This window comes from Antechinus flavipes, chromosome 2, assembly GCF_016432865.1.
Source record: "Antechinus flavipes isolate AdamAnt ecotype Samford, QLD, Australia chromosome 2, AdamAnt_v2, whole genome shotgun sequence".
NCBI classification, from domain to species: domain Eukaryota; kingdom Metazoa; phylum Chordata; class Mammalia; order Dasyuromorphia; family Dasyuridae; genus Antechinus; species Antechinus flavipes.
Genome location: NC_067399.1, coordinates 187,417,603 through 187,433,739, shown reverse-complemented (window position 1 = coordinate 187,433,739; position 16,137 = coordinate 187,417,603). Strand labels below are relative to the sequence as shown.

The 16,137-nt window shown below is 36.7% G+C and overlaps 1 protein-coding gene across 1 annotated transcript in view; it reads left to right on the top strand.

Moving 5' to 3' along the window:
- Positions 1 to 7,349: 7,349 nt before the first annotated feature.
- DLGAP2 (DLG associated protein 2) overlaps positions 7,350 to 16,137 on the top strand; it is a 1,170,371-nt gene continuing 1,161,583 nt past the window's right edge. The window contains exon 1 of the mRNA XM_051976005.1: positions 7,350 to 7,557. Within this exon, the coding sequence (XP_051831965.1) occupies positions 7,534 to 7,557 (24 nt within the window). The 5' untranslated portion in view covers positions 7,350 to 7,533. The remainder of the gene's footprint in view (positions 7,558 to 16,137) is intronic.

The following is a 16,137-nucleotide window of genomic DNA, read 5'->3' as shown; positions in this document are numbered from 1 at the left end:
TCTACTCACTGTATTCCCTAATTCCTAAGATAGAGTATTTATCAATAGCTTATTATATATCAGACGCTATACCACATATTGTTCCAAGAATGAAAAACATTAAGAGCATTAAGAACTTCAGGGTAAAAATTGTGTTTGAAAGACTGGGAACTAGGGGATATAGGGTTAAGGAGGAACAAGGAAAAAGATACCAGTTAAGCAAAGAGTTTGGGGAGGAAATGGAAAAAGAAAGTAGGAAAAAGTATTTGAGAAATTGGGCAGTGTAGTGAAGTTACACTGATATTCCAAGATAATTACTTGCATGTATAACATAATGTAGTAGAAAGAGAACAAGATTTGGATCCAAATATTTGTAATTGAAACTTGACTGCTGTTTATGTCTTGTATACTATTAGACAAATCACTTCCTCTCCCTGGAGGCTCATTTCCCTCATCTATAAAATAAGGGACTTGGCCTGTATGATCTCTAAATCCCAAGAAAATCCTCATGTCCTTTGAATTTTGTTGCAAATTCTAGATAACTATAGATAGTGAGAGTAGTTCCTTCTAACTATGTTAACATGAAACCAAATGGAAGTAAACTTTGCTTTATTTTTTTATTATCTTAAAACATCTTTCTAGACAGGTTTGGGCTCTAATGTATATGTGTATTAAGGTTTCTAGGTATTTGATTTGCTTTCCCTATTTTAATTAGTATGCATTTTTCTATAAATGTTCTCTTTCACCTCTGAAAAAAACACCTCTTGAATCTGTTCACTTCCTCTCGGACCACCAGGATGCATATTTGGATTATTGCCAGAGCCTTCTCCTGATAGATTTTCCAGCTTCCACTGTTTCCTTTTTTCCAGTCTATTTTTACCTTTCAATGCTCTACCATAGTGGTCTTGCTTATTCAGTTGGCCAGGTAACTTCTGTGGTCAGAAATCTTTTCTTGGAGGCTGTTGCCTACAGATTAGTTAAATAACTTTGCTTGTCATTTAAGGCCCTATGTACTCTGACTCCAATTTACTTTCTGAGTGACTTCATGTTATTTCTTCCACCTAACAATTAAGTGGTAGAGTGGCTCTAGTGCCGGATCTTGCGCTAGAGAGACTTGAGTTCAAATCTAACTTCATTTACTAGCTGTGTGACCAGTAATATGATTTAGACAAGTCCCTTAACAGTTGTGTGCCTCAGTTTCCTCAACTGTAAAATGAAGATTATAATTAGCTCTTACTTCACAGGATTGTTGTGAGGAACAAATTAAATAATATTTGTAAATATTGGTATGGAAAGTAATATAAATACTTATTCTTTCCTTCCTTCCCATGCTAAATTCGCGCCAAACTGGTTTCTTACCTGCTTGCTGCTCCAATATCCCTTGTGCTCTTATTGAAATACTATTCCTGAAGAAACAGTGTGACAGCGGAAAGATTTAAAATCCTAGCTGTTTACTATCAACTTTAGATTGGTTAAATAACTTTTCTGAACTTCAGTGACTCCAAAGATCACTTTCATTCAGAGATGGTATGGTGGAGTTGGAAGAGTAATGAACTTAAGGTGCTATATTTGGAGCCATCAAACCTGAGTTTATATCTCCTCTCTCCTACTTATGAGCTGTGTGATTTTGGTCACGTCACCTTTCTGAACATTCTTATAAAATGAAAGCATTGGACTTATGACTTCTAATGTCTCTTCCAGCTTTAAATTCTGAAATGACTTTTCTTTATTCCTGCAGGGACCTCCCTCTTGACAAGATGAACTGCCTTCCTTTTTGAATATCAACTCAAATGCCATCTCCTTCAAAAAACCTTCTAGATCTCTGATAAATTCCCCTTTGGGCATTTTGTTTTGTAACTCTCTAATACACTTACCATATATAATTTTGACTTTTCAAAATTATATATGGTAAGTGTATTAGTATTAATTCTAGTATCCTCTTGCTGGTTGTTAGCCCTATGAAGATGAAACTGTGTCTTAAGCAAATTTTTTTATCTTCCTCAGTGCTCTGCAAACTATTCTTAGGGAAGTGTTTGGCTGAATTAATAAATCCTTTCTTCTTTCTTTTATTTGCTTTTTATTTTCAAGACTGCCCCTTGGATAAGTTGAACAGCTGTTCTTTTTTTCCCTTTTTGTAACAGAAATTATGATTTACCCCAAATTAAGAAAAAAAAAAAACTAGAACTTATATCTTTTGAATGCCAACATAATATGTGCTTTTTGTTAACCTACTTTTTTCCTTGATCTCCTTTCAGAATTTCTGTCTTGGAAACGCTGGGAAGGGTCACCAAGACAGGTTCCATGTACTAAATCTTCAAGATCATCACATCTTGTCATACTTTATCTTCTTTAGAGTGAATATCCTCATCTTTTTTTCTTGGTTTGTGTTAGGTTGCCTTAGACTGTGAACCCACTGAGCCAACTTCATTTAATCCTGTAGTATGCATTTTCTCTCAATGTAAGCCTTTTTATGAACAAGAATAGTGTGGAACAGCAGCCCAGGGAGAGAGCTGTGGGATTTTATTCTTCCTAGGGTGATACCATAGGAAAATTTCACTTATTGGGAAGTAGGCAGTTTAGACACAGTGGGATGCTCAATGCTCTACTCTCTTAATAAAGGAATGTTATATAACAGAGCAAAACCACTACAATAAATTTCTACTACTGCTGTGCTACTTACTAGTTATGTAGCCTAAGGCAAGTAAGTCACTTTCCCTCTCTGGGCCTCATTTTCTCATATGTAAAACGAGGTAATTTGAATAGACTATCTTTAAGGTTCTTTCCAGTATCCAATCTAACTAGTGTGACCCTTGCAAATACCTATAAAACCATTCATTTATTCAAGTCATTCATTCACAGAATGTGTGCCATTATTGAAGGGACATTATTTATTATAAACCATCTTAATGAAAAATCCCTCCTAGCACTCACCTAGTAGTCATTCAGCTTTTGTTTTAAAACCTCTTATGATAGAAAATCCATTAACTATATATAGGGGTTCCCTGATATACTTTTAGATGGCTCTGTTAGGATAATTTTGAGTTTAAATCTGCCTCACTGCAACTTTGCTCTAGACCAAGCAAGAAATGTGATTTTTTTCAAGTATTAGTAAGCAGTTATAATATCTCCTCCCTCAGTCTTTTCTTCTCTATAGTAAACATAACCATTTCCTTAAAATAATCTACAAACATGTTCTTAAGGCCTTTCACCCTCCTGATCACTGTTACATGAATGCTGTTCACCTTATTAATGTTTTCAAAATATGGTATTCAGAAATGAACACAGTACTTCAGAAGTGATCTAACCAGAACAAACTACAACACAAACATTATTTGCCTAATCCTGAATATCGTGCCTCTTGCAATTTTAAAATTACTTTTATAGATGCTGTATCACACTGTTAATTCAGATTGAATTTGTAGTCCACTGAAACTACAATTTGTTTTTTCCAACAAACTATCCTCTTTCTTATACTAGTGAAGTTGATTTTTGAACTCAAGTATAATCTTTATACTTATTCTGAAGATATTTAATCTTATAAAATTTGACCCAATATTCTAGCCTGTTGAGATTTTTTTTTGAATCCTAATTCTTTTATCTAATATGTCAGCTATTTAAAAGATAATAGAGAATTCTGCCAATGCAATTTGATAAACGTGATTTCTATCCCTTCCCCAATCAGTGATAAAAATGATTTGGGTAAAGTGCAGATCTCTGAAGTACTCCACTAGAAGCCTCTTTTCAAGTTGACTTTAAGTCATTATGGATTACTCTTTGGATTCAGTCATTCAATCAGTTCCAAAACAATATAATTGTATAACTATCTATCCCACAAATCTATTTACTCTACAAAATAACATTACTTTATCATATGTATTCCTAAAATTTAGGTAAACTATATTCACAGCATTTCTTTAATCTATTCTTCTAGGATTCTTTTTTTTTAAAGGAAACTAGATTAGCTTTGGAGGACATATTTTTGATAATATCATGCTAGTTCTTTGCTAGCCATTCCTTGAATAATACATCCCATAGAATTATAAAATACATTCTATTATTACAATTATTAAGGTCAAGCTCACTCACCTGTAGTGTGAAAAATCTATTCTTCCTTTTCTTGAAAACTGTGACTTAGTCTTCAATCCTGCAGCACCTCTGCCATTTTTTAGGATCTCTGAAAGATAATTGACATTAGCTCATCAATCATATTTACCTATCAATCAAGAAACAAGTATTGGTAAACACTAACTATTATGTAAGACACTGTGCTAGGAATTAAAAGACAAAAATACAAAAGTGAAACAGTTCTCATTCTCAAGACAATGTTTATATATTGTTGGAATATGCAACTTGTTCTTAGGTATATACAAAATAAAAAGAAAGGAATGGGGAGGTGAAATTCCTCTCTGAGGAATATCAGGAGAGGCTTCTTGTGGATAGAAGAAATTAAGCAGAGCCTAAATGGAGCTATACTTTCTAAGAGGTAAAGAGAAAGAGTTTGCCAGTTATGTAAGAGCACACAGGTGGAAGATGAAATGTTGTATATCCAGGGGTATGTTTTGGGCCTGATTATTTTAATTTTATTAAAATTGCTAAATATCTTCTTAATATTTTACTCATTTTTGGTTTTTACTCCCTATTTTTTCTCTTTTGTCTGGTCTATTCCAATCTATCATTCCTATCCTTTTATTTTTTATTCATTAAACATTTATCACATTCTAGTTGATTAGATATAAACACAAACAAGATAGTATCCTTGTCATCAAGAGGCTTATAATCACCACAGAGAGATGAGTTAAGTCTACCAAAAACATTATAAAACTGTAGTACCTTCTCTGGTGCTGTTTTCTCAATTCATACACTGGTGGAAAGAGTTCATGAAGGCAGCTAGAGTTCTAAGGATTTCTAATACTGTCATCTATAAAGCCCCTGATAGTGTGTTTTCCATTATTAAATAACCAACCAGATTCCATTAGGTTTTAGAAAAGGGATTTACTAAGAATAGTATAAGACATTTCTCCCAAACTGCATATATATTCTTTCCTTGCAATCTTGAGTTTGCAAGGAAGAGTGGGGAAGAGTGGGCCTAAATTTAAATTACAAAACTATTGGGACTAATGTGACAAAAAAGTGTGTCCCACTACTGGCCCTAGAAGTCATTTTCTCCTTTTGTGCAGCCCCCATGGAATTCCCCTAATTGTAACTATCTGTTGAAGACCATGAATTAGTGTTTTTAAAGTTCATTGTTGGTGCTTCTCTACACTATGAGTAGACCCTGAAGCTGCTGTGCTCAAATGATTGTCAAAATCTATGAATACTTAGGATCTCTTCTCTGGGCTCAGTTGGATTCCAAATATTACAACAAACCAGTGTTGACTCCAGGATGGCACTGAAGCATTAAAGTTTCCCTGTCTACTCTGAACTAACAGGCAGAAGCTAGATTTAATTATGGAAAATTAGATCCCTGCAAAGCAGGCATCAAAAATTTCTCCAGGAATTCCTAAGGTAGGGAATCCAACTAGAAGATCAAACTCATCCTTCACAAAAATAAGCAGGTAACTTTGAAAGAAAATATAGTCCCTAAGATGCATGAAGTTCTCAGAAGGGATTAAGTACTTGGAGTTGATTATCTAAAGTTCATAGACTAGCAAGGCAAATCTCATCCCATGGATCTGCAGTTCACAAAGATCTCAAGCAAGGTGTCTGAACTTATATCATTATAAAATAAATAGCTTATATCTGCTTAAAAATAACAAAACCCCCAAATAATTAAAAGCTATCATAATGTATTCTAGGAGAGCTTTTTCTTTAGTAATTGACCTTGTGAGACTGGAAAGGTCCTAAAAGGTCTTCCAATGTTTGGGGTAATTCTCACAAGAACAATTGTGATAGCAGGATCAATAGCAAGATCAGGCTTAGGAAAAGGAAAGCCTTGGCAGTGGAGGGGGAGGCATCAAGACCAGATTTGGCAGTTTGATCTTCCAAATATCTATTGCAGTGGTGATTGTGAAATGTCTAATTAATAATAGCCCCTGACAGGCAGTAGTGATAAGAAACCACTATATTCTATTTTAACTATTGTGATAAACATACTATTATCCTTTGATACTTATCATTCCTTTTTTTATATGAGCTTAACTAGTTCTAAACCCAATTCATGTTTGTATTTTAGGTATCTTTTAAAAACTGATTTCTCTTTTGGGGAAACTTTAGACTACAGCCTCAGAGTCATATCCTGAATAGTGCTTAGGACTGAATGCAGTGGGATTAACTATCAATATAAGAATTTTAGCTTACTCCCCATGTTGATAAGTAAAGCTCTTCTAGCAATGAATTCTGTAAAAGGAGCCTGGATGGGTACAAGGAAAGGAGGAATGAATAACGTTGAACCTCTGTTAGAGAGCATTGCTTCTACCTTTCATGTTAGAATACATAATAGATTATATGATAGTTGTGTCAGAGATAAAGAGTGCTAGGAGAAGAGGGAGGAAATTAATGGAAAAAATAGGGGGTCGGAGTATTTGAAAGTCTTTGTAATGCCTTCTTTGTCTCCAGTGATGTTACTTTTCTTGTTCATAATGGGACTAGAACATCAAGATCCCCTGTGTGTCTCTACAATATTATTTTAATAGCACAGTATCTAAAGCCTTATTACAATCCACTCATTTTACAGATGAAGAAATTGAAGAGAAAGAGATTATAGTTCGATCTGGTCCACCTGATAACAGAATAAAGATTTAAACCTGTCTTCAATGACTAGAAATTCTGTGTTCTATCCACTCCCGGACTATGCCTTTCTACAATTTTACGGGAGATTTAACTTGCTAACTGCTCTTAAACCCAGATAGAGATCAGCCTGACCAGTATCGCAGACAGCTTCTCTGGGGAGCTTCCCCGTCTCTGTGTCCCTGCATGGCCCCAGATCCTTTCCTCATTCAACAGTTGGCTCAAATTGGAAGCTGTGCTTCTCAGCCTTCCCGGTTCTCAGCACCTCCAGGAAAGAGCAGGACACTGAAGGTTTCTTCTGGGTAAAATGTCTTTCCGACTAGGTCCGGGCATGCTCAGTAGCCAAGACTGTTTTGGGTTGCAAAGAGACATCTTTGGCACTCTATTTCAAAGCACCAAAAAAGGGAAGCGCTCCGGACCTTCTTTAGATGGAGCCTGGAACGGGACGGCCCCCCAAGTGCGCCGGTGCCTCCCAGTCTTCGAGACTGCGCAGGTGCAGACCGTGAGAACCAGTTCGAGAATCTGAAGAGAGCGCGCGCCTGTGTGTATGTGTGTGTGTATGTGTGAGTGTGTGTGCGCGCGCGGGGCGGGGGTGTGTGTGTGTGGAGGGGGGGAGGGAGGGAGGGAGGGAGGGGAGGGGGGGTTCACAGAAGCAGCCTCGGCTGTAGCCAGAAGCAGGAGCCTTAGCGCATGGAATGTCCAGTACAACCTCAGCCACCGAGTCTGATGTTCTGAGCACGGTTCCCCTGTCCACTTTCTCACTGAACCTGACCTAGGGGGAGTTGGCCACCTCATCATGTCACTCCGAACCTGCTGAAATAGTAATGCATGAGAATGTCAGCGCTGAAAAAGGTAAGAAATCCACCCCCACCCCACCACCCGTGAATTGCACAGAACCGGAGAGGGGGGAACCCAGAAAACTGGGTAGAGGGTGCAATGGTGAGAAGTGGTGAGAAGGGGTCTGTCTAGTTGTGTGCTGGGGTGGGGGGGGGGGAGGCTGGTAGACTCCACAAATGTCTAGTTAGCATTCGGGTTTTGGTCCGATTCGGGAGTTGGCAACCAGTGTGGCTTTGGTACTGCAAAGTCTGGAACGACCGACTCTGTTAGAAAAGCCACGGACAGAGGAGGTTGGTTGTTGTCGGAGTGGAGCCGGGGAGAGAAGGGGATGGCAGGGCAACAGCACCCACCGACCACACTTAAGGAGAGCGATGGTGAGGTGTAGCAGCTGCCCGTGGACGTGCTTCTTATTCCCAACAGACGCACCAAACCATTGGGGGATGGAGTTTGGCCGGGGGGCTGATGATGGACCGGCAGCGTGTCCTGTGTGTAAACTGCCAGCATCTGCCTTTGATTTTCACTGTGTCTTGCTTTCTCTCTTCTACATGGGGTCCCGGCAGCTATGGGTTATAGGAAAGAGATAGGAAAGGAGAAGCCAGGGCTGGGGATTGAAGGGATGCAATAATACTGGGTTTAGAGCACTTGATTCCAATCTTCACCAAAACTACCTCTTGGACAGATTTAGGAATTTGAGGGTCAGTAGGGGCGAACTTCTCTTCCGCAATAGGATCGCATCAGGTGCAGCAGCTGCGGAGGCGGTCTGGGGAGGGGTGCTTTCCTTCTACGCAAGGGGTCTCCCGGGGTCCCGAGCCCCTGGTGTGTGGGGCAGCAACCCGAGGTATGAAATTACCAATTGCGGTTCTCCGCCAGCTGGAGAATAGAGGTGGTGAGTGTTGGATACTTGCTTCCATGAAGCTTGAGAGTGGAGTGAGGGGGCATCCTGCGGTTCTTTTGGGTGGGGGTGGGGGGCAGAGGTTAGAGAATACTTTCCCCGACCGAGATTTTCACGGACCCCACAAGATGAGCCCAAGAGTGGCAGCAAGACACTAACATGGGTTTGGAACGACTGCTGTTAAATGTAACAAGAGTGCCCAAGCTGTGAAAGGATGAGGTTCTGGGAGGAAAGAGGCTTACTACCTACAGGGTTGGGAATGGATTCCTGCGAAGAAGTGGAAAGCTCTCTTGACAAATTGGGGGATGGGGGTGGAAAAGGAGATTGTTAGCAGAAGGGGTGAGTGTCCCCCGCTTTTCAAATGTGAGTGGGGAGCACTGGGGCTTTTTAAAGGGTGGTTGCTATGCGAGGCAGAACCCAGCACAGGATTTTGTAACTAAGCCTCCCCCGGTGGCGGCTGTTGCTGTTCTCTGGATTTGTTCTCCAACGATTACAGGCGATATAATGATGATGATGATAATTATTACAGTCCTGGCATACTGAGGGGGTGGTGCGTGTATGTACGTGTATGCGCGCGCGTGTGTGTGCTCCAGGAGAGGTGGGAAAGTGACTGTCCTGAGCGCATCCCAGGTGTGGTCCAGTGCTCAGTCTGGGAGAGGGGCAGTGGTATCGAGGATGGGGATAGAGGATCTGGGCTGCTATCGTGGGTAGAGTGCTATAAGAAGAGTGGATGGACTTCTTTGGAAACCGGAGCTCTTCCACTGAAGGAGAAAGAACTGGGCAAGTCAGAGTGGGGAGGGAATTCACCAGGAGATTAAAGAGTTTGAAGAAAGATGGAAAAGGGGGAAAGAAATCGAGCATTAAAGAAGGTTTGGAGATGGAGAAGAAAAGCAAACTGCAAGCATAAAAATGAATGAGCGGGTTTATTTACTTATTTTAATTTGATTAAAAAAACATTTATTACTAAAAAATCATTTTCTGTTCCTTTTGGCTTTTCCCACACTCCTTAGGTCATTGTAGTCCAGCTCCCGTATGTATGTGACTTCTCTGAGGTGAGGTGGTGACTTTCCGGAAGGGCTTCGAATTTGGATTCAGTGACTTATCCGTTGGAGGTTGCCTCTTGTATTGATTAAAAAATAAAGCGTTTGGCAGTGAATTTATTTTCCGTGTTTATTACCTCTGCAAGCCTGTACTGTGGGTGGCTTTGAAAGCTCGAAAAGATGCGGGAGGGGGGGGAGCGTGGGGCGCGCCAGAGCTTTCTTTCCCTGTCATTTCTAGACTTATGGTAGGGGAGAAGGGCTCTTTGATTAGGTACAGGGGCACTCAAGTAATTGGCTTTCCTTACGAAATACATCTTGGTGGCCTTGAATTTGTGCGAGCACTAACCAGATCTTTTGGAATTATTGCTTCTTTGTGTATTGAACACAGCAGGGCTAATTGTGACTCCCCGCAATTCTAGAAGTGATATGTGATTTTCTGCTTGCCCTTATTTGTAGACAGGGATTAATCACAATTGAGATTAAAGAATAACTTGAAATTCTTAGTGTGCCCCGAGGGAGTCCTATCTCCATCAGAAATGTCCCCCCTTCCCTCCCACCCCATCCCTCACTCATCTTGAAGCTGACATAAAGAAAGCTGATCTCCATTTGTATGAAGACTACTTGGATGTGAGGTTAATAAAGGATTATGAAACATTTTTTTTTCTTTTAACTTCTCTCCAGGTGCTCCTGGAAAGAGTAATAGATAATGCAAGCAGAAATGGGTGAGATGAAAAGATGGGAGTTTGGGCAGATCAGGTTGTTACTCTTCTTAAAGGAAAATGTCATTAATCAGGATTTTCCAGTAGCCAAATTGTCTTGTGCAGGCGGCTGTGGTGAGTCACAGCTTTGGTTCTAAGAGTAATTGTAGAGTATGTATATACCATTTCCTTTTCTGATAGTGTGACTTCTTCATTGCTTGGTAAAGAACAAATTAGAATACTTTATACTCCACATCTGGGGACATGACTAGCAGACTAAAGGGAATTCTATCTGCTCAAGTACATCTGGGCTGTGGGAATTGTATAAAGAAGAGAAAATGGCTGTCAAATGCCTCTGTCTTCTAAAACATAGTATTACTTTGGTTTACTTGACTTAACAAGAGTATACAACGCTAAGGATTAAACAATTATATATTACAATGTCAGAACTACAAAGTAGATTCTTCTTTATCTTTGTAAACAATGTCTGTCCTTTCATTTCTTTTCCTTCATCTTTTTTTGTATTGCTGAACATAGAGTTAATATCCTTTAGATCACTTAACCTATTCTTTCACAAATTCACATTTCATTCTAAAATGAACTTAAGAAGCAAGTGGATTAATACTTTACATATTGAAATTAAATAAGTATTTGAGATTCAAATTTTTGTGTTGCCTACCAAGTGTTTTTTCCTAGATCAGCTTTAAAAATCAGCTTTTGAAATGGTTGAATATTTAGTTCTTCCAAGAGTCCTTTATATGTACTATACAATTATTAATGTAATACTGCTAGAACTAGCAGCATACATATAACACTGTGGGCTATAGTGGATAGTCAGCTTCGGAGTTATGAAGACCTGGGCTCAAGTTCTGCCTCTGAAACTATGCAATCCTATGCAATAACCAAAGGTCTCTCCACCCCTGGATAATTAAATTTTAGAGTAGTCGTACATTGATAGAAGGAATTTCCTTACTGGAAGTTCTCTATGCTACTGAAATTACAGAACTAGTCCAAATTTTTTTTTCTTTTTATTTCTTATAGTGTGTGCCTTTCTATAGGTACATTACCGATATCTTTTTTATTTTTATAAAATTTGGATTTTAATGTGTTTCCCCATTGACATAAATGTATGTTTTTGTAGTATTTTATTGCTTCAAGTAAATTTTTTGCCTTCCATCATAAGTATGAACTGATTTAATGTATAGGAGAGCAAGAAGAATATCATATTTTCATATTAAAATATTTTAAACCAAAACAAGTTCTTTGCAAAGCCAGCCAGCCCATCAACCAGTCAATTCTCAAAGTAGTTATTTATTTATTTTTTCAATTTAAAAATCGTTACGGTATTTGCTACTTTTGTATACACTGAAATATTTTCTCTAGGTGAACACAGTAACATCAAAGATGTATCTTTGTACTTAGCACATAGTAGGTACTCAATAAACGCTTGTTAAGCCAAATTGAATTGAACTAATTTATTCTGTTCTATGTACCTTTAAACCTTTCACTTATTTGAACTGGTAAGTATTCTGATTTCAGGTTTTTGAATGCCATGTTTCATCATTTAATGTTTGCTGAATATCAGAAATGGATATACCATAGTGGTTCATTGGCTGCAGCTGAAAAACAACAACACCCCAGTTATGATTCATCATTTTGAGCATTGGGAACAATATTTTACAGTGTTGCCAGTATGTTGGCTATTAAAGAATAAGAGGCTACCAAACAGGTCAAAGCATAGGGCAGTGAACAGTTTATTTTTAATCAGTCATAATTATACCTTAGAGATATCTGTCATTGAGTAATCACATTCATTTAGACATATACTGAATTTCTTAAATAAAAGTTTATTGTTTTAAAGCCTGGGGTTATGGGGAAAAAAAAAACTTTACTTATGAATTTTCCAAGTGGATATTTATGAAAATTCCAAGTCAAATCTTTGATGTACATTTTCAAAACAAATTTACCATTCATTCATTCATTCATTCATGTAAAGTAGTTTGGTTTTTTGTGCTAAATCCAAATGATGATAGATAGTCTGGTTTTATATTTGAAAGAGATAGAGAGTAGGAGACTAGATAGTTTTTTTTTTCTTTTCTGTGTATGGAGACATTATTGATCAAATATTTTCAGAGAGAAATGTCTGGTATGATGTCCCTTACACATGATTAAGAGATAATACAAGATTTGAAGAATTTAGCACTCTACCGTGAGCCTAATAATTTATCAATTTGTTTACTTCACATGTTAAGTTAAATATCCATTCATGGATTTTATAAGGAAGCATATGCTAAAAAGTCAAATTTTTGAGAAACAATTGCTAACGATGCTTTTGAGGAATTGCTTGGATAAGAAATAATGGAATCAATATAGCAGAAAATCCTACTGGAGGAAGAGATGCCATTTTTGGAATTTGAAGATTAAACTTTGGTAAGTTAAAAGATAGGATGTGTGTATTACTAAATAAGGTACTAAATAAATTACTGCATTTATAATTAAAGACTAGGTATCTTTTAGATTTAACTCTGATGATACTATTCTTTGATTTAATTTGGTTACAAAATAAGTTCTTATTCTATTAAAGAGTACTTTCACCTTCCCCAATTTTGTGTATGATGCTTTGATTGCTTATAAAATAATCTTTATGGACATATTAATATGCTACTTGTTTCCAAATACTCTGAAAATGCCATTTATGATTTAGACATTTTAAAATAATGAGTGAATATGTGGTTTTCAATTTATAGATGCAACTATGTAGTATCAAAACCAAAATCATCTTATAAGAAATAGAGATAGGAATAAGGACTAGATGTGTGATTTACTTGGCATAGGAGATTCTTGAATAAGGAAACTTTTCCTGACTTATATAGGTCTACATTCAAACTTTTCATAAATGTCATGAGTGTGAATCTAATCTCTCTTGACAACTCTCAAGTACTTTGCTTTTGCCTACAACTGACTTTCTCTAAATGAGAAAACTTCTGAGTTACTGAACTCTGCCCTGATGGTTACCTTCTTAGATACATTTAAATAAAATAAAATTTCCTTTATCAAAAAACATACATAGTAAAATAGCTGTCTCTTCTATCACGTGTAATATTTATTAAGTGTAGTATCTAACATTCATGTTAGTCAGATGATTGGCTTCAGTAAAACATCTTGTATAATAAAAATATAGTCATATATTCTGTGATATATTATAAGTTGATATTTTTGTGATCATTATAGTCTTAAGGAATTAAAAAAAATTCTATCATATTTTCCCTTATTTTAAGCACTTTTCCCCTAAAGGATTAATATTTCCTTTTTATTCATTAAACTTTTCCTTTCTTTATTTTCATGATTTTTATCTTAGCTTCAATTTGATTGTGATACAGGAAGCTGTTATCCTATTCAAGATACTAAGATGGGAGTCATCTAAATGTCTATATGCTTTATTTATTCTACTTGAAATAAATATATTGTGTCTTTTTTACATGCCAAGAACACTAATCCTCAGAAGATTTTTTTCTATGACTTGTAGCAGAACACAGGGTATTGTATTCCTTTTTTTAAATGAGCCATTTTAAAAAGTTTGATAGAATTATACTTTAAAAGAAAATCAAAGTATTTAAATTTAGTCTCTGAAAAATGCCCAGTCCAAAAATAACCAATCCAAAATATCTGTCCCTGGGTTCCTAGATTTTGATTTGATTATGAATTGAATAATTTTAAAATTTTCAATTCTTTCCTTGTGTTTCTTATATAATCAGGTGTCAATAGATTCTTTAGATTAGTTTCCTTCCCTTGAAAGATTCATATTCATTGTATTATTGACTGTTAAAAGTTTTCTTCGTGATTTCAATGTATTTTACACACACAAAAATGTTGTCTTCCTTTTACAAATGATCTTTTTCCTTCTTCATCCCAGTACTTTTTCTTTATCTTTAATATTAGACAGAGATAGTCTTTTAGGGGTACTTAACATTTTTTATTTTTATATTGACAATTTGTCTATCATCTGTCTGTCTGTCTGTCTATCTATCTATCTACTTTCTAAACAAGTTCATGGACTTCAGATTAAGATGTTTTTTATTTTATTTTTTTATTCCCTTTCCAATCCTTACGGTTATTTTTTATGCATCTGGTGCTCCTCTTAACCCTTAAATTTTTTTAAAATGACATTTCTTTTGCAAGAATCCCAAACTAATCATTCACAGTTGTTTATCCACCCTATTTGCTTTTCTTCTTGTCTACTTATTTCCTTTAATTCTTCACTGTATCTTCATTTTTCTTTGCTGTTTTATTAATTCACTCATTTATTCCAAAATAATTGTTACTTCATTCACTGTTTTTCCATTTCTTTCTTTTTTGGGGTCACACCAGATCCCTATTTCTTGTACCATTATGCTGATCTCAGATACTTAGTGAAGACCAAGAGGGAGTCAGGCTTGCCCAGTATTGGAGAGAGAATAGACATAGGGAAGTAATGTAGGAACCTAGCAAATGATCAAAACACTATGCACTAGTCACTGGGGAAGTGTGAAAAAAATGAATATAGTGTTCTCATGGAATTTGTAATCCAGTATAATTTAGAATCTAATTTCTGAGTCTAAGGCTTATTAAGATTATTAATAATCTTTGAATTAAAGGGTTATTTTATACCTGAGCAGAATAGGTGAAGGGACAACACATGTCATATAGTCTTTGCTCTTCTATAAATGAGACTGAGACATCTGTGGTGTTGTGCTTCATTGTTACAAGTTGAATTAAATAAGCACAACTTAGTGCCTGATTTTTTCCAATATAGAAAATCACAGATTAGTTTATGGGCCTGAATTGTGGAGGCAATCTGAGATAATAGAAAGAATATTATGGGGCTAGTTACTATACTGCCTTTGCTTCTGCTTAGCTATGTAACCTAGGAAAGGTATTTTACTTTTCTGAGCCTCAGTTTCCCAATCCCTAAAACACAGATAATAATGCATATGACAGAGCAACTAAATGACCCCTTGTTCAGTTGTGTCCAGCTGTTCATGACCCATTTTGGGGTTTTCTTGGCAAAAATGCTAGAGTGGAGGGGAAACTGAAGCTGAGAAAAGTTAGATGACTTACCCAAGATCACATAGCGAGTTAGTGGATTTGAACTCAATTCTTCCTGACTTCAGACCTGGCACTCTATCCACTGTGCCATCTAACTATCCTAAGTGACATAGTAGATAAGGTTCAATTTGAAAGCAGGAAGATGTGATTCCAGTTGTTGCTCTGAATATTTACTAGTTGTATAATTCTGAGCAAGTCATTTAACTTCTCAGTTTCCTTACATGTATACAATTTGATTAATTGTATTTATGGGCTTTTTTTGGTAAGGATCAAATGAAATTGATCAAAAGAGTTTGACCTAAGTATTCACATAAGAAAGAATAAGTGAACAAAGAATGTCTATTGCTTAAATTATGACATGCAATTAGATTTGTATTCACCTTACTAGAGAATTTTAGAATTTGCAGGGATTTGGGGTAAAAGATAGTTTCAGTTTTGAGCATTTCGAATTTAAAATGTTTATGTGACATTGGTTGACATTAAGATGCCCAAAAGGCAGTTGGAAATGTTAGTTTGGAGGTTAGGAGAGAAATCGGGGCTGCATAAGTAAATCTGAGAATCATTAGTATAGAGATTATAATTGAATCCATGAAAACTGATGAAATCCAGTATAGAGGAAGAAAGCCCAGGACAGAGGCCTTGGAGACAATCATCATTAGTGGGCAGGACTTGCAGGTGGGAGGACAACTAGAATTAAAGTAGTATAACAAAAGCTTAGAGAGAAGAGTAGGGAGAGAAAACTATCAAGAGAGAGTATCAAGGAGAAAAGAATGATTGACGGTATCAAAGGCTGTAGAAAAATCAAAGAAGATGAGGACTGAGAAAAGGCCATTGAACTTTATATATAAGATCATTGCTAATTTTAGACAGAGCAGTTTTG